This window comes from Hippocampus comes, unplaced genomic scaffold, assembly GCF_001891065.2.
Source record: "Hippocampus comes isolate QL1 unplaced genomic scaffold, H_comes_QL1_v1.1 scaffold80, whole genome shotgun sequence".
Classification (NCBI taxonomy): Eukaryota; Metazoa; Chordata; class Actinopteri; order Syngnathiformes; family Syngnathidae; genus Hippocampus; species Hippocampus comes.
Genome location: NW_017806164.1, coordinates 37,567 through 58,348, shown reverse-complemented (window position 1 = coordinate 58,348; position 20,782 = coordinate 37,567). Strand labels below are relative to the sequence as shown.

Sequence of the window (20,782 nt, the reverse complement as noted above, 5' to 3'; positions counted from 1 at the left end):
TATATATATATATATATATATATAGACCAAGTGTTGGATGGAGAGGAAAGTGTTGGTAGAACGGCTGTTCCTTCAGGTCACTGTACTTCTAATTAACATCATGTGGAGAAGCCATTAATCCTAGGTCAATACTCATCCATCATCCCCCCTCCTTCTTACTCTGTATGTGTTGAATGTGTGAAGATATTGCTGTGGCTCTGGGGAAATTATTGAACCAGCAGTGGGGAGAGCTGTCCACTTAGGGGAGCGATCAGAAATCTTCCAATGAGCAAACAGGCAGTGACTCTCATTTTATTTGTGTGTTTGCCAAAAGTTGGACAATGCCACCAGGTGGCAAAGAAGAGGAATGGCTTAAACACTTCAATAGTATCACTATCCATTTAAAACGGCATTAATGCTTCCAACATATATGTATGAGACTGTTTCTTCAGTAGACTAATTTTGTGATGCCCTAAATGTTACGTGGGGCGGCACAATGGCCTCTTGGTTAGCAAGTCTGCCTCACTGTGTGGATATTTCTCTTTAGTTGGTTCTCCTTAAGCTGTGCAGGGGTACCTAATGTGGTGGTCAATGACACACTGTGCACAGATTCGGTGCACTTACACGGGAATTTGACACGTGCCTAATGAAGAGGCTAATAAAAGCAACAATGCAAATTACTGTATAGCTGATGGACACAAATATGTGCTTCACCAAAGTGATGTAACCCTAATGTGTGTGTGAGTATGCGTGCCTGCGTGTGTGCGTGTGTGTATGACAAGGTGCAAGGGACATAGTTCAGGATAACCTCTCACAACACAACTGAAATGCTCCCATACACACTACTGAATCTCTCTCACACCCACCCCTGGAAACATCTGAAATGCACTACTGAAACGATCTCACAGCCACACACACACCACTGAAATGCACATTCACTCAACTGAAACGCTCTTCTAGATATAACTGAAATGATCGCATACAGACCACTGAAATGTGCTCATACACATGACTGAAACTCGCACTCTACATACACTTTTTCACCAACTGAAATGTTCTCACACTTAAATGAAAGGCTCACACATTACTGAAATAATCTCACACATACCACTGAATCAGTCTTAGACTCTATTGAAAAAAAAACATACACTAATTATTTTTTCCCCACTTACATTTTAAACGCTTTCATTTGCGAGTATTTTGATAGAGTTTGTGAGCAACAAAATTAAAAAAAAAAATCTGGTTTGTGTGAGATCCTTTTTGTAGGGTATGGGAGCAGAAAAAAAGTCATTGTAAGCATGAGTACTGTATTTTAGTCGTGTATGAGTAAAATAAAGTCTTGTGTGAGAACATCAGTAGTGTACACGAGTGGGGGTGGGGAAATCTATGTGAGCTCATTTCAGTGGTGTATATGAGAGCATTTCAGTAGTGTGTGAAATTTAATGCTGAATAACATTCCTGCCAACCCGCCATTTGCTCATGTGTGTCAGGTTCGCAGCAGGTCGTGCTGGGCAAAGGAGGCTACATGCGCTCTCCCTCGTGGACACGCTGCAGCAAGGTGGAGATGCCACGAGAGAGGAAGCATCACAGTGACTCAGACACCACAGCAGAGCCCTTCATGAAGCTGGAGAGGCCAAAGCAACCTTGACGTGGCATGTGACAGGGCGTGAAATGAAGCTCAGAGCGGACAGCCAGCACCTGAGTCCCAATGGGCCACTGACTGCGTTTTGTGGTGCTGATGAACACATGAGTTCATGTTGAACTCTGAGCACTTTGCAGTGTTCTAAAAATGTTCCGTACACACACGCACGCACACACACTTCTTCCCTCTCGTCTCATTTCACTCTGAAGATTTGAAACTTTGTGGTGGAGTGACAGACAGGGTAGAAACAGAGCCGACTTAATGCCCCGACAAGAGCCAAGGAAGCGTGTGGTGTGCTGTAATGACAATTGGCTAAATCAATAGTTCATTAGTATCCTTTTGTCTTTGATGAAGTACCGTATTTTCCACACTATAAGGCGCTACGGAGTATGAGGGGCATCTTCAATGAATGGCCTATTTTAAAACTGTTTTCATATATAGGGCGCACCGCATTATAAGGCGCATAGGATGGAAGCTACAAAAGTGGGGCTGCAGTTGCGTTATGCATCCACTAGATGAAGTTATGCAACAGGGAATTCAATACAATAAAGCTTTATTTTTATAGAGCTTTCACAACCGCTGCAGCTGTCACAAAGAGCTTTACAGAACATTTAAAATACTATGTCCAAGAAATGAGAATATTGATCCATATATGAGGCGCATCAGATTATAAGGCTCACTGTCAGCTTTTGAGAAAATGGAATGCTTTTGGGTGCGCCTTAAAGTGTGGAAAATACGGTAGTAGTTTTCTTTATCTTTCAAGGTAATGACTATCTTCTAATTTACTTTGGTCCTCCAAAGTCTAGTCAAAACAATGGAGGAAGGAAAATGTTGAGCTAACGTGAATTTGCATGAATGCCATACACAGTAAAGTGCCAACACCTGTTTCACGCAACAACAAGCAGAAGTGACATCCATGTTTTTAATCAATTTAGCTTCTCTATACCTGGAGCAATGATCATCAATCGTGATGTGACTGTGGGAGGATAAATTAAACAGCTTGAAAACTGTGCTTGGTTTTTCCTTTTTAATTTGTTCCTTTTTATTTCCAAACTCTGACCTATCATTGTTTTGGTACGATGAGACAAAGTATCTACTATGACTAACAGATGACAACAAGATCATTAATGTCCAGATAATGTGGAAATAAGTCTTCATCTTCTAAATTTGACACCTCACAGGATAGAGCATTGTTCAAAAGTCTGCTGAACTCAAATTATTTTAAGAAATACCAAAATATCAAATGAGGCTTCAAAATGCTGTGACCGTGTCCAATGAATACGTGAAACCACATTCAACTGAATCAAATGTCTGTTACTTGATCATTCTTGTGCCTATGCCTCGTTATGTGTTTGAGCAGCGCAAATATCTGCTTGAAAGCCCTGGTAGTTGGAATAAATCCGACCAGATCGTCACAAGGCTTCGACAAGAGGTACTAGCCACCAGCTAGCTTGCGAGCTAAAAGGCTTCCAGGGCTCTTTTCAGCCAGGCTCATCCGCGGAATCTCCTCCTGAATTTAAACAATGGCCTTCAGCTGTTTTATAAACTGTGGCATTTCGGAGATGTATTTCAGATTGTGGGCATAGCTAGCTCGCTAAAATGCATGCTGTCGTGGCAGACTACTAATAATATCACTGGTCAACAGCAAATTTTAATCCGTGATGCAGTTTGTGAATGAGAGCAAAATGTCCAAATGTGATCCTGGGTACCGTATTAGCCCAAATCAGGAAAACAGAAATGGTGAAAACACAAATACTCTATCCCCACATTTGGGTACGACATATTTTCAGCAATTACCTCAACATGTATGTCTTCTGAAAGAAGTCTAAATTTTCTTAATAGAGTCTTTGAGAATTTTGTCATGATGTGGAACTGATCAAGTCTTGAAAGAACTGAGGCCAAATGGAGTTTTCGACTTGGATGCAGTTGCTGTGGTCACTCCTTTACGAAGCATTACACTGGTATCCAAACAAAAATTGAGATCGAGAGAGATTAGTATGTAACTGAAAATATTTTCAAGAATAACATTGTTTATTTGACCATCAATATTTCCCTTATTCAATCAAGGACGTTACGTCTATCAGTACCACACACGATGTCTCAATTACACATTCCTGACTTTATTCCGGATCCAAAATACAACTTGTTTCTTTTGACCCCCTTGCTGAGGTCTTCTCCTCAACGACTGGATTGAGATGACAACACCATTAGTTCGAAATGAACTTTTAGCTAGTGTAATTAAGACTGCGCGGCAACAAAGTGTTCATTAGATTGAGAAGAGGTGCCCAATCAAGCGTCTGATGAGTGTGAATCCGCGTCATTTGCTTAAGGATGAGAAAGTAATTGTGTGAAACTTTTACAATTACTTTTGCAAATACTACAAAGTTACAAAGTGAGTTGGATCCCGTTCCATCAGAATTCATCAGTGAATTTATGCTGCTTTTTTGGTGAGTGACCCAGGACAACATCGGTGTCTCTAATAGCAAATATATTTATTCCGTTCAACTATCATGTTTTGTGTTCTTCAAAGAAATCACTTACTGTAAATCAGCAAGTGACCAACTTCGAAAATTTTTCAAATTCTCAAGATAAACTCCCCGTGAAATATTTCTTACCACAATTTACATGTATATTAATCCTTCGCAGGTTCATTATTTCATTTGCCTTCATGACATCCTAATGCATACCTGTATACATCCTGTACATGCTAACATACGCCACAGACACGTAAGGAGTAATGTTCTTCAAATAAACCCTAAAAAGCTTTTACTCAACCCGAAAATGCAATGGATGCAGTAAACTAGGTCAAACATATAAAAACTTCTGAAATCCTTGATTTTTTTTTTTTTAAATAGAGCACAGCTGCGATGCAGTTCACTTTGTGTGGAAACTCAATTTATTTAACACAACAGAAATCCTCTTTTTGAAAAAAATGTAATCTATCATCACCAGATTACAGTAAAATTCTGATGATTCTGGAATGCATTTGTCGTTATAGGTGGATATTTCCATTTTGTGCTTGCATTGCACTTTCAAATTTTCCATGTAGTGTAGTAAAAACCATCAGAGCTACCTGAAGTGCAAAATCCTCTTTTGAATATGGCTGTCTCACTGACTTTTAAATCTGCTGTCAATAGCGCGTAATCTGTTGTACAGTAGCGCATGAACACGCAATTTAATGCCTGCTATTTGGAATCTTCGTAAAAGATTCTTCATAAACACACATGCAGCACATGTAATCTGTTGGTGCAAACACTCAATTTAGCACGCTGTATTTAGGATCTTTAGCAAATTAGGCCCTAAATGTAGAAATGATGATATGCTACAGGTACGCCATTGGAGAAAAGAAAAAAGAAAAAAGAAAAGAAAGGTGAAGCCTGATTGGAAGATATTACGTAATAGAAAGATAATTCAGTTGGCATTACACTGCATCACCAATATCTGAATTAGATCGTGTAACAATCCTGCTCAGGCTATGAAATTGTGTGCGTGTACTTTAAGGCAATGTGGATTTTGGAATAATATATTTTATAAAATGATGCCATAAAATGACATGACGTTATAGCTTATTTCCTGCACTTGGTTAAAAAAGAGGGAAAAAAAAGTCACAAGGCTACAAATGGCATTCTTCAAATTCCAGCTTGGATTTCAGTGACATCAATAAAACATTGATCACCATTTTTCCTTGCCAAGAGAGTTCACCTGAACTCAAATGGTTGTTTGTCTTGATGCTGGTTCGAATAAACAGCGGATTTTGTTTTGCTCCTTCTGCAAGTGTTTTTTGTCACAGTTCCAGTTCTTCAGGCCTCAGGTCGGGAGGTGTTCTCCTACAGGCCCCCCCGAGTTCTTCCACAAACTCCTCATATGTGGATTTCTCTCGAAAAGGACGCGGCCCCAGTAACTCCACCATGTCAGACTTCTCTAGAATCTCTCTCTCGAGGAGACGTTTTGCCACCTGTGACACATGCGCCAAATTATTAACTCAATCAGCCAAATGTCAAGTAAGCACACCTGGAAAACAGGTCCGCAGACTTCCTGTGCACACTGCAATAACTAGCGTAACAACATGTTGATGAAATGATGGTATGAAGCCAAACTTGCAAAAAAAAAAAAAAAAAAAAAAGGATTTCCTTAAGAATGGTGTCTTCTGACAAAAGTTGAAAACATCTAAATAATTTATCGATAGAATGTTTGGTCTCTCTTGAAGATGGTCTTGTGCAAAGCTCAAGACGTTGTAGATGTAGATCTGTTTCTGCCCAAAAAATGTTGGCATTTCAGCCTTCAAGAACTTTACGTCTCAGTCTGCATATGCAAAATGTAATACCCTGTGGAATAAAACCAGCAGGGTACCCACAGCAGAAAAATGCCAATCGCAATTGTATGCATTCAAAAAAGGGCAAGGAGAGGAGCCAGCTGCAATGCAGGCACTGCACTGAAGATAAAGACGTAAGTTGGCAGCCCTCCAATTGCTTTTGAGGAACGAAACAGACGTCAGCATTGGGGTTAAACGTGGGTGAAGTTCAATATACTCAAATCACACCTGATTTTATGAGCACCAATCTCTGCCTGGTGAACCCATTGTCCTGTTTCGTGCATGGACAAAGAAAGTTAATTTAAGACCATTTACTGTGGCTGAATTTCCCTTTCTTACATATTTAAAAAAAACATATTGTTAAAGTGATATTGGTGCGGATTATTTTAATTAGCATGTTACTATTTTCTACTTTTGTCTGTTTGACGTTCATGCACAATTCAAAAACAAGAAATAACTCCCCAGTTGGCCACCAGTTACCTCGTACTTGATCACTTTATTCACTGAATACTTGTTCTGAAGTAATTATTTGGAGGACGAACTTTGGTCTACTCTATCCATCTCTGGTCCTCGATCGTTAAAAAGAATTCTCACCTTTTCCACCATTGCTTTTTTGTCCATGACGAGCTGGAGCGTTCGCTGGTAGGCGGAGTCAATGAGCAGACGGACCTCCCGGTCGATGAGTTGGGCTGTAGGCTCGCTGAAAGGCTTCTCGGTCACCTTAAGACCCCGCTGAGGGAGCTCAAAAGACACCTGTCCCACCGCTTCACTCATTCCAAACTGTACAACCTGAAGAATGAGGACAACGTGCCAGATTTAGTGAGGCAGTCGTGAGTTGTGTGTGGAAAGATTTCATTTGAATTCTGTACCACGTGTACAGTAGTTATAGCAATATAAACAGCGCTACCGTACAAACAGCACTACTGTCAATCTGAGGTTTAGAATCTTCATTTAGTGTAGCTGCAGAGTGCGAACATCACCTGCGCGTAAGCTGACTGCGTGACCTTCCGAAGGTCATCGTGCGCCCCCGTGGTGATCCGACGAAAGAAAACTTGTTCAGCCACTCGACCGCCAAGCATCATGCACATTCGGTCAAAGAGCTGCTCTTGTGTGAACAGGTGCTGCTCCTTGGGCAGATACTGAGCGTAACCCAGCCCCTTTCCTCTGGGAACAATAGATACCTGAGAAGAGACAATACTCGATGATTATCCGACAGTGACAGACAGTACAGGAAGCCCACCGTACGAAATATTCACAAGAGTGACAAAATGGAACCATAACAAGCCAGACAGAGAGTGGTTGACCTTCAATAGTGGGTCAGCGTGTTCTAGAAACCAGCCAGCAACAGCATGCCCGGCCTCGTGATATGCCACAGTGGTCCGCTCTGGAAGCTGCAGTACCTGAGACTTTTTCTCCAGACCTGACAGCGCAAAAAAAAAAAAAATCCTTCAATAGAACGACGCTCAGTCAAGCACAAACCTCCCCCACTGATGATTAATCAGCTAACAGAAGATTTTGTTTGTTCAGCTGAATGTTAGGCCACCTCATTGATGGCGTAAAACACCAGGAGAGTAAATGTTCTATTCTAGGGGGGAGGTAAGTAACAGCTTCTCAAGTTTTGCATTAAAAAAAAAAAAAACTGTAAAAATACAAAACTGCATATTTGCAACGAAAATATGAATGTAGCAATGTATGCAGATCGGGTAAAAAGTAGGGGTTTTGGCATGAGGTGAACAGCAATAATATTTTTCAAATGAGTCTTCAATGTGATTAATTCCCACTTCCAGTTGAGGTTTACTGTCAAACTAAACAAACACAAATGTACACGTTTTGTATCTAAATAACCACATAACTTTGCCTTAGTCTGCCACCTTTAATGCTAACACATAATATGAAATGCCATAGACGGGATACCAATAGCATCTGTGTCGCAATGCCATAACCCTTTTTAGCACTGGATATTTTAACAAAGAGTAGAGCAACAGATGTAGACAGAGAATATGACGAAATCACATGCATACATTCTTCATCCTCTGCAAAGAACGACTATTATTACTGTGGCTTACCAAGGAGCCGAGTCGAGCTCCTTGAGCAGTATAGCCAAGTCTCTGTTATACTTTTTCTAGGTAGTCAAGCAAGAAGAATCAGCATAATGTCGACTGAATTGAAACAATAACAAAAAAATGGCAAAAATCTTTACATTCTATAGAATAAATAAAGATGTATTTTATTGTATTCATTATTCCGTTACGGTGTGTAAATTCATAGAGTGCTAATTTTCTCGATTAATGGATGTATTTCAATGGGGGGCGGGAGACAATGAGAGACACGAGTGTCTTGAGTCACGAACGTTCATAGAGCAAATTCAACTTGTATCTGAAGGCACCATGGTACAGAGATAGGATACAAATGCGGTTGATAATTCACCTCCAACGACCCTCTCGACCGCCTGCTCAAAGTGCTTAGTGCTGATATGCTGGTTTAGATGGCGTGCTGCTATCAAAGCAGCCTCGTTACAAACATTGGCGATGTCAGCCCCTAAGACACACAAAGAATCATCACACCGATGCCAAATAGTCATTCCCATTTATGAATAGAGGGAGGTAGTGTCTACACATGAAACTGATAAAACGTCTTACCAGTAAAACCTGGAGTTAGTGCGGCTAACTTTCGAGCGAAAGCCTCAACTTGTATCCTTGGGTCCAACTTTAAAGGTCTCAGATGCACCTTAAAGATGGAAGCTCTGCCTTTAATATCTGGCGGGCCTGCAGAGAAATTACAACAGTGAAAAACCAGCAGTAATGCATTTCCAGGAAGCACAAACAACTACAGAAAACAATCATGTGACCCTGGGAGACGATATCAAAAAGCCACTTGACTGACACTTTTTAGATGCACAGCAAGACCACAAGGACTACTGACAATACTGCCATCTAAATTCCTACTCTCCATGGGTCTAATCTTACCCCCCCACCCCCCCCATTTAACTTGCTTGTCTTTGTCAAAGTAACGGGCCTACCCACAACAGTGTAAAATGTAGATCATAAATTAGATCTTAAGATAGGCTTGAAAAGATCAAGAACATGCTCGGCGCGAAAGATAAATGAACACAGCAAGACGGTTGCAGATTATGACATTAAGAGCGAACAGGCGCAAAGAAAGGGAGCAGGCAAATCTAATCGCCTTGAAGCCATTTTCTTTTACATTTACGTGTTGCAAAACTAATTGACGGTGCTATAATGTATAATGAGTCTTGACTGCTGATTTTAGACAGACGTATACAATGTACCAATGTATATGTGGCGATCAAAGCGCCCTGGCCTCATCAGAGCTGGATCCAGGACCTCAGCTCGATTGGTCCCGGCCAAAACGACCACATTGGTGCTGCTCTTGAACCCTGAAATGAGACAAAGCAAATATAACACAAAAAGGTCACAAGAGACCCCAATCAATCAAGAATAGCAACAATCACCATCCGGTTACCATGCATTTCAACCAGTAACTGATTGAGTGTGTTTTCTTGTTCACTCTGGTCCCCAAAGTTTCCTCCGCCCCGCTTTTTGCCCACTGCATCAATTTCATCAATGAAGAGAATGCATGGGGCATTTTTTCGTGCCATGGCAAACGTGTCTCGGATCTGAAATGGGATGATACCAAGATGTAGTCGGTTTATTAGGGGATTTCGGGATTCATCACGACAACAGAAACTCAATTTAATTACATACAGATGGGATGGGATAGGATGTTTCTGTCTCGAATGGCAAATCACAAGACACCGCAGCTGCATTAATTCGGTCATGATGTTTACTGTGACATATTCAGTGGCGGTAATCGTCAGAGTACAGATAATTTCACCATTTGCTTTTTCTCATTTTGAGGCGATTTCTTGACACATAGCATCTAACAGAGCGAGGCCAGTTACAGGTATTACAGCAAACATAATGTCCTACACCAGGTATGTCCAAAATATTTCCTCCAAGGGCTACATTATGAAAAATTGAAGCATGCATGGGACAATTTTAAATTTTTTCAACTTGAATTTATAATTCCATCAAGCAATTACACTCAATCAATTATTTAATATAATAGTTATTTTGGAAAAACTGCTCCATGCCGTCTTTCTGGGAAAAGCGATCAGGCAAATAGTTTTGGATTTTCAAGAGTTATGGGATGGGCTGCGGGCCATGTCTCCCTCTAGAACAGGTCTGCGCCCCTCCAGTGAGCAGATCTCCACATTCAGGAGAAAAACAAGTGCCATCTGTAGCAACATGGTCATCTTTTAAACAATTCACTTGAGAATCATTAATGTGACATGGTCACAATTCAGATCTTGACAGGCATCAGAAAGTGGATGCGGGCCTACACTCTTCTCATCGTGTTGTGGACTGTTTTTAATATATTTTTAGTACATGCCGCATGCCACTAAAGAACGGACAGGGGGCCGCAAATGGTGCATGCGGGGACCAAGAATAATCCTAGATCATAATTGTGAATAAGGCCCTGTGCGCTTAAAATTAAAACATGTAGACATAAAGATGCGACAGACCCTTGCAGCACCCACGCCAACAAATATTTCCTGGAACTCTGAGCCACTGACAGTGATGAAAGGAACCTGGGCTTCTCCCGCGGTGGCCTTAGCAAGCAAGGTCTTCCCTGTTCCAGGTGGACCCGACAATAATGCACCCTGCACCAGGAGGCAGGACATTAACACATCTCACTTTCCTTTAGAACACAACCCAAATTCAATATTCCTACTTTAGGGATCTTGGCTCCGAGTTCCTTGTATTGCTGAGGGTTCTTCAGGAAGTTGACAAACTCCAAAATCTCCAGTTTAGCTTCCTCACAGCCTGCAACATCCTTGAAGCGAACACCGACATCGTCTTTGATGAGCTTGGCTTTGGATTGGCCAATACTGAAGGGGTGTGCTCGTCCTCTCCTCCTGCGGGGTCCCGCCAGCAGCAAGAAGCTGACCAGAAGGAAGGTCGGGAGAACACGATACAAGAGCGTCCTGTGAATGGGCAGACAAGAGGCTGATATAACCACGCCCAATAGGCGAGCGGGGAATCATGGGATTCGAATTCCCACCCGTCACTCTCACTGGTGTAGACGACAGGTACTTTGCAAGTGGAGTCCAAACTCAGTTCCCGGTGAGCCGCTTCCAACTTATGCTCAAATGACTCCACGCTGCCAATATTGAACCACAAATAACTCTGAAACAAAACAAATGCAAACGATCACAGTCTAAGAGCGGAAAGATGATACGAGGAGCGTCCGTGTATTTTTGTTTTGATTTTCAACTTTTCCACAGGGCTAAGTGGAAAGACTTTGCATTGTCTACTTCAGTGCATTGCGCAATTAAATCTTCAGAAATGGCATATTCGTTATTATTATGACTAACCACATCTGATGTGTTAACGCCACGGGCGGGAATCACTTTGACATATTGTTTATTGACGACTTCCAGGTGATCAACCTGCGTAGACAGCAAAATAGGAACAGACTAGAGTTAGTTCTCGCAGCTGAAAGCATCCTTAAGAGGACAAAAAAAAAAAAAAATTGAAGAATTTGCATCTCTTACTACGCCTCTACTCAGGTAGTGATGCACAAAGTCCTTCCAGGAGATCTGGATGCCAGTCTCCCTGAAGTAAAAGTAGAAAAATGCCGAAGCCATGCCAGCTGCACCAATTGCGAGGTTCCGTAGAGCTTTTTCATCCAATGGAAAATGATCCTGTTCGATAATGACATAAAAGCATGTTGGACACAGGAGCTTGACTGGTTTGAAGTCATTCACACAAGCTTTCAAATCTTCATCTGCACCTGAAAACGTGACCACCAGTATGATTCTTTGTCCTCTTTTCCACCTCTTTGTCCTTCACTGCCCTTGTTTTTCATATGCCCTTGCTGCTTTCTAAAAGGTTCTTGCTCCTTGATTTTTATATCTACAGTAGAAAGGAAACACAAAACGGGTCACACATAGAGGAAGAACAGAAACAACAAAAATGTTTCTATTTAGCTTCAAACGTTCCTCACCGCCAACTGATTTGTTGGCGTCAGTGGCCCCATCGCTCTTTGGGAAGAACTTTTCAAACCCTAAATGAAATGCCCAAGGAATACAAAATCGGTGAAAAAAGCCTCACGTGACCGCAAAATACTTCGGCCATTCAATGTACAATTAAAACACCTCTTGGTGGTTTGCCAGAGTTGAGTGAACGAACAAACGGGAATCTGTTTTGGTGAAGTGCTGCACATTTCCTTTGGAGCAGTGATGTCTTCTGCAATAAAGATGGCGGACATGTTAACAATGGCAGCTCTTACTGACTTGTGGAAGGGGAAGTGCCTGCGTTCAGGTACACCATCTGAAGGATAAATAGTGGCTTGATAATGGAACCACAATCCTTGAAGCAAACACTTCTTACTTTTGTGTTAACAAGAGAAATTCTGCTTCAAGTGTTTGCAACAAATACAACAAAATTTGTCAAATCTCGCATCAGTGCACTGCAACGCTCTTCCCAAAGAAGTGTACTTTCTTTCATGAGAGAGACACTTAAGCAGTTACAAATAATTGTCATTAGGGATGCAACGATAGTGCTACATTTTGGTGCCATCGTGGCAAAACTGTAAAAGTGTTCTATGTGAGTGAAATGTATGCCATGTTTAAGAAAAAAATATATGTTTTTTGGTTCTGAACAATATTTGATAATCACAGTTGCAAGGCATCATGGTTTTTGTTGGAATAAATGTGATTCTGTTATCCCATATTTACTCTCTGTGTAACTTTAAAACCTGTTTCAGAGTGATACCTCGCAAATACCTCATATACAATGGGGTAGGTTGATCATGGTAGACTTGTCGGACCGGGAGAGCTCAGGCTGCTCCTGTTCTAGCTTTTAAGACAAAATCTTGTTGTTAAGTGAACGGCTTCTGGTCAAATTAATTGTTGCTTGTGAGAAGATAACATCAAACCCAGGACACTGTGTGAGGGACATCCCAAGCTGTGTATGTGGACCATCGACATCCAGCAGGAGCCGTTTGACGACATCTCAGGAATGAACTGTGTTCTCATTGAAACTCTCCTTTACTGAAACTGTTGTGGAATGTGAAAATACTCCCCACTCCCGTTAGAAGATTGTGTATCAGGGACATCCTTCCAATAAATGCAAGGAGACAAACGCGCACTCTTCATAGTTGCCCCGGAACCTGTAACGGTTTACATTGCAGAGCCAGCTGGAGAGCTGCTTTGAGATTGTGAACCGAGACATGTTTTAGCGCGCTCTCTCTTGCAAGAAAGACAACCATGCTTGCCTCCTGAGTCTTCCTGTTCCTGATGTGTTCTTAGCATCTGATTACCAGCATAAACCTAACAGTTTTACGTATCAGGACTTAGTTGTTGGGGGGATGCGAGTCAGTTTTCTAGCTACCGTTCGCCTTCACTCGGACATCTCTCAAGTGTCATTGCACGCCTGCAAGAGTGAGATCTGGTTCTCTGTGAGGTGTGGAAAACAAATACAGCAGACGCAGAGCTGAATTTCCCCTTGAGGAATTATGGTCTGTATAATAAATAAACTGACCACATTGATTGCGTTTCTGTTTTTGGTCATGCTCTTTCAGCCTCCATTATATTAAAAAATGTTCTGTATGAAAAAAAATCGTTAAATTGTGTTTTCTTATCTGTGTTTACCACGGGGATTTTTGGTTTGTTTTTTTTTAACAAATTATTCATTATTTCTGGAAATTGTATTTCAGGCAAATGGGGGTACTGTACTTTTCACTTCATTTTCTAAAGCCCCCCTCTCTCCCAAAATAAGGTTTTAACGGCATAATCCATAACAAAATGAATAGGAACGTCCCGATACAAATCGGGGTCGATCATGTGATTCAGCTGATCCAGTATTGGGGAAAAAGTAAATTTAATTTTTTCCGAACATTGAAAGGTCACAAAGCTACAAAATAATCCATGCGGGCACATATATTGCCACGTAGAACAGAAGTATCTTAGTTTTATATTTCAAATGTTACCTTTTTTTAAAAGATGCAAGTCGTGTGACGTCACACACAAACAAACAGTTCTCCTGCAAGCAGACGCTGCAGTGCGCTTGCCTTAATAGCTTGTTTGGAGGGAGAAAGAAGCCGAGAGATGCTTTGAAATAAGTCTCATTTGTCTGATATAAAGAAGCCTCCTCGCTAAACGAAACAGACGGGTCCAAACAAAATAACTTCAAATATAAGTTTTACGAGTGTAAATTATTTAGTGACTAGCAAGCTTGTTCCCCATTGGTTGAATTTAACGAGGTCACAACACTAGTGTCGTTTCTAGATGAGAGAAGTCAAGCAGGACCAATACACGTTGAAATGTTCAATATGCGTATTATCAATTTTAGTGCTTAAAAAAATGAGGAAAAATATAGAACTTTGAGTTTACAGTATTTTGAGAGTATAAAAACGGCAATTTGGTGGATTGGTCCATATAATATAAATATATACAACAACATATGACATATACACATTGATGTATGTATATTTCTATATTAATTTGAGAAAAATCGCATGCTCTTTTTTCTTAATGCATTGCCGAGGTATTCGCTGCAACATTATAAAAGTTTGAGTTGAAAACAACCGTTTTTATAAACACACAACTAAGCTTTGAATGAGACGTATCCTTTCAGAACCTAGTTTGCAATTAACACATGTCAAATAGTTAGCGAGCATCGCTGAGTGCAAGTAAACAAAGGAAGCTTCACATACATAGTGTAAATAAACAATGAACATACCAGCTCGAAAACTCTGCCATCGCGAAAAGTTGCTGAAATGGACGTGAAGTCTCGACCCCACGTCCGAACCGATCGTACCCGGTTCCGAAAGCTGCTGACACTGGCAGTGATAAGCCCCATGGTGTCAGCACCTTCGTCTGGGCTTCAATGGGAAACTGTCATAACAGCACGTACACAAACAGCTGTGCTGCGCTGCGCTGTAAATGGGAGCCGGAGCAGGTCCACGAAGTCGCGCGAGATTTGGTTACACAACGAAATGGTGTGATTCGAGATGGGTGTTTTGAACTCCACTGTCCCCCCCACTGCTCTCCGTCCACAAACATTCCACTCTTTGAGAATTCAAACGTTCACAGAATCCGCCGTATTTAAAATCTGTTTTTCTCCTAAAACTATGTTTTCGTCGCCTTACATATATTTTAAATGTACATCCAGTAGACACGTCTTTAGGTATCTTATTTAAACTGCGAAAATGTTTTATTACTGTGTTGTGATTGTTTGTAATCTGCTAGAACGGCAGCGCAATAACATATGTTTCGGATATAAATCTTCCCTAATGTTCGAATTTCAATTTGTGGAGTTTTTCCGCGCTGCTCGAAGAGGCCGTTATGAAGCCCAATTTTGGCGCCCCCTTGTGTTCATACAGCACTCATACCTTATTGGCATTCATTGTTCGTTTCACCTCCTTTCCCTTTCTTTTGGCATTACAGTATTGTTCTGTAAAACCGATGCCGCAGCGTCTGTGAAAGCGCAATATAAATAAAGCCGAGTTGAGAATTGCACAGCTGGTGGTTTTGACCCTCTGATGTCTGCAATAAATAACTATGCCATCATTCCCCCCAAATGACCTCACGCCCACCATCTCGCAGGTCTTCAACAGACGGTGACTGTACAAAGGGGCACACATTCTTCAGACGAACAAAAATGCTTCACATGACATGACGCCAACAGAAACCTTTTGACGTACAATTATTTTTAGTTGGTGGGGAGGGGGAGGTTCATTGCCGCCCTGTGGAGGTTCACATATTGCACACCAGACACCGTCACTGGGCGTTTTCATGTTTTCACCATGCTTGTGTTGGTTTTCTCCAGCTCTCCCTCATACATTTCCAAAACATGCGCGTTTTGTTGAGTAAAGACTCTGAACTCAGTTGTCACCAACATGGTGGCTGCAGGCACAAGGTAGCTCCCAAGGAGTAGCCTGCAGAACTATTCTAAAAATAGCTCACTGATGTGACATTGTGATTTCTGTGGAACGTTGTTGATCATTTGAAATTAACACTTGGAGGGATTTTTGAAATAAACTGTTGCATATCGTTATTTTACTGCCTTGCTAAAGCACTGTTGATATTTGCGAGAAACCATTACCATGATCAGTGTCTTCACTTAGGAGACCGTCCCATTATATATGCAAGGGTTTAACGACCTTGACTGAGCCAACGCACATATTTTACATTAGATTAAATTAAATGTCCTTGTTGCACCCTAAAACAAAATTGTCACAATCTGCCATCTGGTGGCATCTTGGTGCCAAGGAACTATGTTTAAGTGTTAAAAGTTTAATTTACACAGAAGCAGAGTGCTGTCACCATCGTATGGCATCTATAGAAAAAAAACATTTTAGGGAAGTGTCATTTCCTTGTCGATTTTTGCTATTCGGGGCGAGCTTTGGTCTCTTATCTTTTGCAACAAAAAAAAGTGGGTATTTACTGCATATGGAAATAAATGACCTCAACTCAGTTGGCTACCAGATTTACTTTGTGAAAAAACTGGGCCGGTCTTGGTACACAAAAAGCAATTATCGCAATGCTGGAATCGATAGAGAATATTTTTTTTTTACTTTCTGGGAACAATTAAGTGAAATTAGAGAACTTCATTGCTTGAATCATTGCGTTATACAACTCAAATTAAGTATAAATGACGGTTTTCCTCTTGCTTTCTTTCCATTAGAGACTCCCTCTTTAGCCTAAGGCCTCTAGAATGATAGAGGAGGCGATGACTGAACAAATTGTTTTACAGTCTTTTATTCATGCATCACTTGTTTTTTAAATTTTTATTTCGTTTTTTACAACCGAATAGGATTCACTGACACCACTGATGTCCATTGGTTTGAGGGAAAACAAACAGTGCATCATGCTGAAAAATAACACAGCAAAGAGTCATTATTTTAAAACAAATACTAAAATCAACATTTACACATTGTCAAAGGTGTATTCTGACATCCATTGCACAAAATGTGCTGTCGGTATATTATGATTAAAAAACCATAAACACATTGCCAACTGTATTATGACGTTTGGTTAAGAGCTCCTTGTAACCTGACAATCTCATAGGCACAAAATGTGCACAAATTTTCACATATACTGGGTTTGATGCACTCGGGTACATTTCTCTGGAATTAATTCATCATTTGGAATGAAAGTCAACACCGATTTACATGTATCTTTACATAAACACGCACATGTATACCATACTATATATATATGCATTACAATTCAAGTTATACACTGGGGAATGACGGATAAACAACCCTGTAACTTTGAATGTCAAAAATGCATCCATTTTGCTTCATGTTAAGCAGCTGGACCAGCACTGGATCTGTAGCATCTTCATCTTTACATTTCCGTTTGTCATTTGCAGGACTTGTTATGTGACATAAGATTGAGGCTTTGAACACCTGCGTGCAAAGTGCAAGATGATCATGACAGCAACGCAGGAGTTGCTTCCCTACTGGGTTTCCTCTTTGTTGACAACGGTATCCACAGAAGCGTTATCGCAAATTCCTTCATGCATCTTTTGTGTCTTCATCCTGCTTCCGCTCACTCATTCGGGCACACCGTGGGCACGTTGTTGAGTTGTCATAGTAACAATCTCTAAAGAGAGAAAATCACCGGTGATCAATTGAGCATATTGATGGTGTTGTTAGACAAATACAACGAGGGGACAATTATTTCAGCCCGACCTGGTTCAAATAGGCAATTTAAGAATTTAACTTTATGTTACATAATTCAATCCGCCCATCCATCCATTCTCCGACCACTTAAACTCACGAAGGTCACAGGTGTGCTGGAGCCGATCCCAGATGACTTTGGGGGAGAGGCGGTATGCATCACAATTATTGGGACTGTTTAAGGACCTCATGGAACCACGTCAAGCTGTCGGATAATTGAATTTGTCTAGATGCTCTCTTTTTACTCGTTCCGTTTTTCGGAACCACGTCAAGCTGTCGGATAATTGAATTTGTCGAGATGATGCTCTCTTTTTACTCGTTCTGTTTTTGGCTCTTGCCTTGGTTTTTGTTTTCTCAATTTTTTTGGCTCTTGTCTTTGCTTTTGTTCTTCGTTATTCAAGTAGGTAGATGTTGGTGTCTTTAAGTGTATCCACGGTTTGATCTTCATGCGGTTTGGTCTTTCTTGTACTTTTGTGACAAGCTATTTTCGTTGGTGATTTTTCCTTGCATTGTGCAAGCGCTCTTTCAAGTACAAGTTCAAGTCAACTTTATTGTCAAACGTGCTACATGTGCAACATACGGCACAGATGACATTTCATTCCTCTCAACCACAGGAGAGAGGAGCCGCTGCGGGTGCCCGCGCCATCATCAAGAGTTTTTGTTTTCTTCGCATGATTCCTGGCTTGTTGTTCAGCGTCATTATTTGTACTTCAGCCTTGCGACTATTTTTTGTAAATAAATATTTTTTGTTGGATCAACTTTCCTGAGTCTTCGTTTGTAGGGTCCGATTCAATCCGATTCTGTCCGGAACCTTCCGGACGCCCAACACCCACATTGTTTAGCAGGCACGAGGGCGCATCAGTGACAGATTGAAGTTGACAGGAGAATATGGCTCTTACTTATTAGTAGCAGGTAAAGAATTCCCTCAATACAATTGCAGAACAAGCATTTGTTCAAAATGGTCTGACCATTGATGACAAACCTGTGGAAGACGGCTGAGCAGTCATGGCAAACGGAGGTGTGACTGTCAAAAGGAAAGAGGATGTCTCCTTCCTTACACAGCTCGCATACAAAGCCTTTGGCCTGGCAACGCTGCAATGTTCACAAAAAGAAAATGTTACCGCATGCTTCAGGACTGCTTTCCACGTGCATATACACTCACCACCAGCACAAAACTGTATTTCAGCAAAACAAGTGCTCCAACAGTGTCACTCGAAACTGAGCATTATTGACTTTACAAAGGCAATATTTTTGATACAGCCCTTGTATCGGACCTCCTTAGATTCTCCAGGTGTACCGAATATTATTGTTCGACAAAAGGTGAGACAAAGACAGATAATAATTATAGCGAAAGGTGTTATTGTATTTTATGAGCTCTCACATCGCAGTCCAGTTTGATATGTTTTGCGAAGGTAGTGTGGACTTCCGTAAGGGAGCAGCTGAGTCGCCCACTGGAGATGTCAATCAAATCCTGGAGTGAGTACATGTTATCGTTTTCCACAAAGTGCTGGCGGTCTTGAAGCTAGGACCAAAAGACAAAACCAATCATAGGAAGATAGATATATAGCTATAGAGTGATAAAAGGACAGACAGACAGACAGACAGACAGATAGATAGATAGACAGATAGATAGATAGATAGATAGATAGATAGATAGATAGATAGATAGATAAGATTTTTCAGGTTTGTACAAACCCAAATCCAATTAAGTTAGGATGTTGTGTTCAACATAAAAAGAGGACAGCTGTTCTTAACCTGGGTTCGAGCGAACTCCAAGGGTTTGGTGAATCGGTCTCAGGGGTTCGACGGAGCCTCTGCCATGGAGGTTAAGACACAACCTGACTCAACATGTCAATTAGTTATGACGCGCGCACTTGGCCATCACTGGCTGCAGATGATCACATTACATTGCTTGTCCAGTCAGTGCTGCGGGAAATTTAGTTCGCTCAGTAGTCAACGTGTGACTGTCGTGATAGTACGTCATACTTCTTCTTCTTCTTCTTCTCCTTTCGGCACGTCCCTATTCAGGGGTCGCCACAGCGAGTCAGTAATTTCCATCCGCCCCTGTAAACCGTCCTACCAACTCGCATGGTCGCCTTGGCAAAAGTTTTACGCCGGATGCCATTCCTGACGCAACCCTCCCCATTTCTCCGGGCTTGGGACCGGCACTGGGGAACAGTGCACCCCCAGGGGAGGGCACTGCCCCCCAGCGGCTGGGTTCGTGATAGTACGTCATACAATTAAAAAAAAAAACTATACTTCAGCTATGTAATTGTATTTACTTTTTTCTGTTTTAATAAATGTGTGTTTTTTTTTTTTAATGTCTTGAATTTGTTTAAAAAAAAATCAAATTTTTCATTTTTCACTAATGAAGGGTTCGGTGAACGTGCAAATGAACTAGTTGGGTTCGGTACCTCTAACAAGGTTAAGAACCACTGCACTAGGAAGTGAGGACCCTTTGGTTTGAAGGAGACCCACGTTTGATTAAGATCGTTTCCCCACTAGATGGTGCTGCTGTACAGGATATGCCACTAAGAAGTGACACTGAAGCTGAATTATGCAGGTCCAAGTAAAATTGGACATGCTGACCTGGAGTAGAAGTCGTGCCTCCATGGCCTCCTTGCAGGTGATAAAATAAGGTTTCATCAGTAGAATATCTTGACGCAGTTTCTGTTAATGGAAACACAAAATTAGTTCTTGACCGAAGAGACAAAACATCTCTCAAAGTCACAGGCCTCCCCCCAAAATTCACGGGCAAGCAGAGGTACAATTGGGTCAACACGTTCATTGGAGTGTCTGGCATAAATTGATGAGATGAACATTTTTATAAACCATTAAAAACGTCAACAAACCGAGCGTCTGCATAAATGACTGTCTTGTGATGGGGCATTCACAGCGAAACATGAATACACATTAACTGAGATTTATTGACTGCCAACTCACTCTGATCTCAACCAGTTCCTCGACAAAGTTAAAAAGCAGCGGGTTGATTTCTTTCAGCTTCAGCACGGGGCGTGACAACATCAGGGCCAGGTAGCGCAGTGAGGATCGACAAACCTGCATGAAGAACAGATTCATGAATGATGAATATGAAAAATACTGCACATTGCACCCCCCCACCCCACCCACCCACC

At 41.3% G+C, this 20,782-nt stretch overlaps 3 protein-coding genes across 8 annotated transcripts in view; 1 reads left to right on the top strand and 2 right to left on the bottom strand.

Moving 5' to 3' along the window:
* dbndd1 (dysbindin domain containing 1) overlaps positions 1-2,178 on the top strand; it is a 14,698-nt gene extending 12,520 nt beyond the window's left edge. For both annotated transcript variants that reach the window (XM_019895804.1, XM_019895803.1), the window contains exon 4: positions 1,470-2,178. In XM_019895804.1, the coding sequence (XP_019751363.1) occupies positions 1,470-1,627 (158 nt within the window). In that variant the 3' untranslated portion in view covers positions 1,628-2,178. The remainder of the gene's footprint in view (positions 1-1,469) is intronic.
* Positions 2,179-2,430: 252 nt separating this feature from the next.
* On the bottom strand, positions 2,431-14,928 carry LOC109531576 (AFG3-like protein 1). The gene is made up of 17 exons (XM_019895928.1): positions 14,702-14,928; positions 12,115-12,205; positions 11,964-12,023; positions 11,751-11,872; positions 11,512-11,661; positions 11,332-11,406; positions 11,019-11,143; positions 10,689-10,941; positions 10,480-10,617; positions 9,417-9,570; positions 9,223-9,330; positions 8,573-8,698; positions 8,361-8,471; positions 7,238-7,353; positions 6,914-7,114; positions 6,528-6,722; positions 2,431-5,576 (listed from the first exon to the last, which is right to left on the bottom strand). The coding sequence occupies exons 1-17, from the start codon at positions 14,819-14,821 to the stop codon at positions 5,406-5,408; spliced, it is 2,316 nt and encodes a 771-aa protein (XP_019751487.1). The 5' UTR covers positions 14,822-14,928; the 3' UTR covers positions 2,431-5,405.
* Positions 14,929-16,708: 1,780 nt separating this feature from the next.
* def8 (differentially expressed in FDCP 8 homolog) overlaps positions 16,709-20,782 on the bottom strand; it is a 13,961-nt gene continuing 9,887 nt past the window's right edge. For 4 of the 5 annotated variants that reach the window (XM_019895907.1, XM_019895908.1, XM_019895909.1 and 1 more), the window contains 5 exons: positions 20,592-20,705; positions 20,238-20,318; positions 19,030-19,170; positions 18,631-18,740; positions 16,709-17,571 (listed from right to left, as the gene is read on the bottom strand). In XM_019895907.1, the coding sequence (XP_019751466.1) occupies positions 17,484-17,571; positions 18,631-18,740; positions 19,030-19,170; positions 20,238-20,318; positions 20,592-20,705 (534 nt within the window). In that variant the 3' untranslated portion in view covers positions 16,709-17,483. The remainder of the gene's footprint in view (positions 17,572-18,630; positions 18,741-19,029; positions 19,171-20,237; positions 20,319-20,591; positions 20,706-20,782) is intronic. The other variant, XM_019895910.1, reaches the window with a different exon arrangement.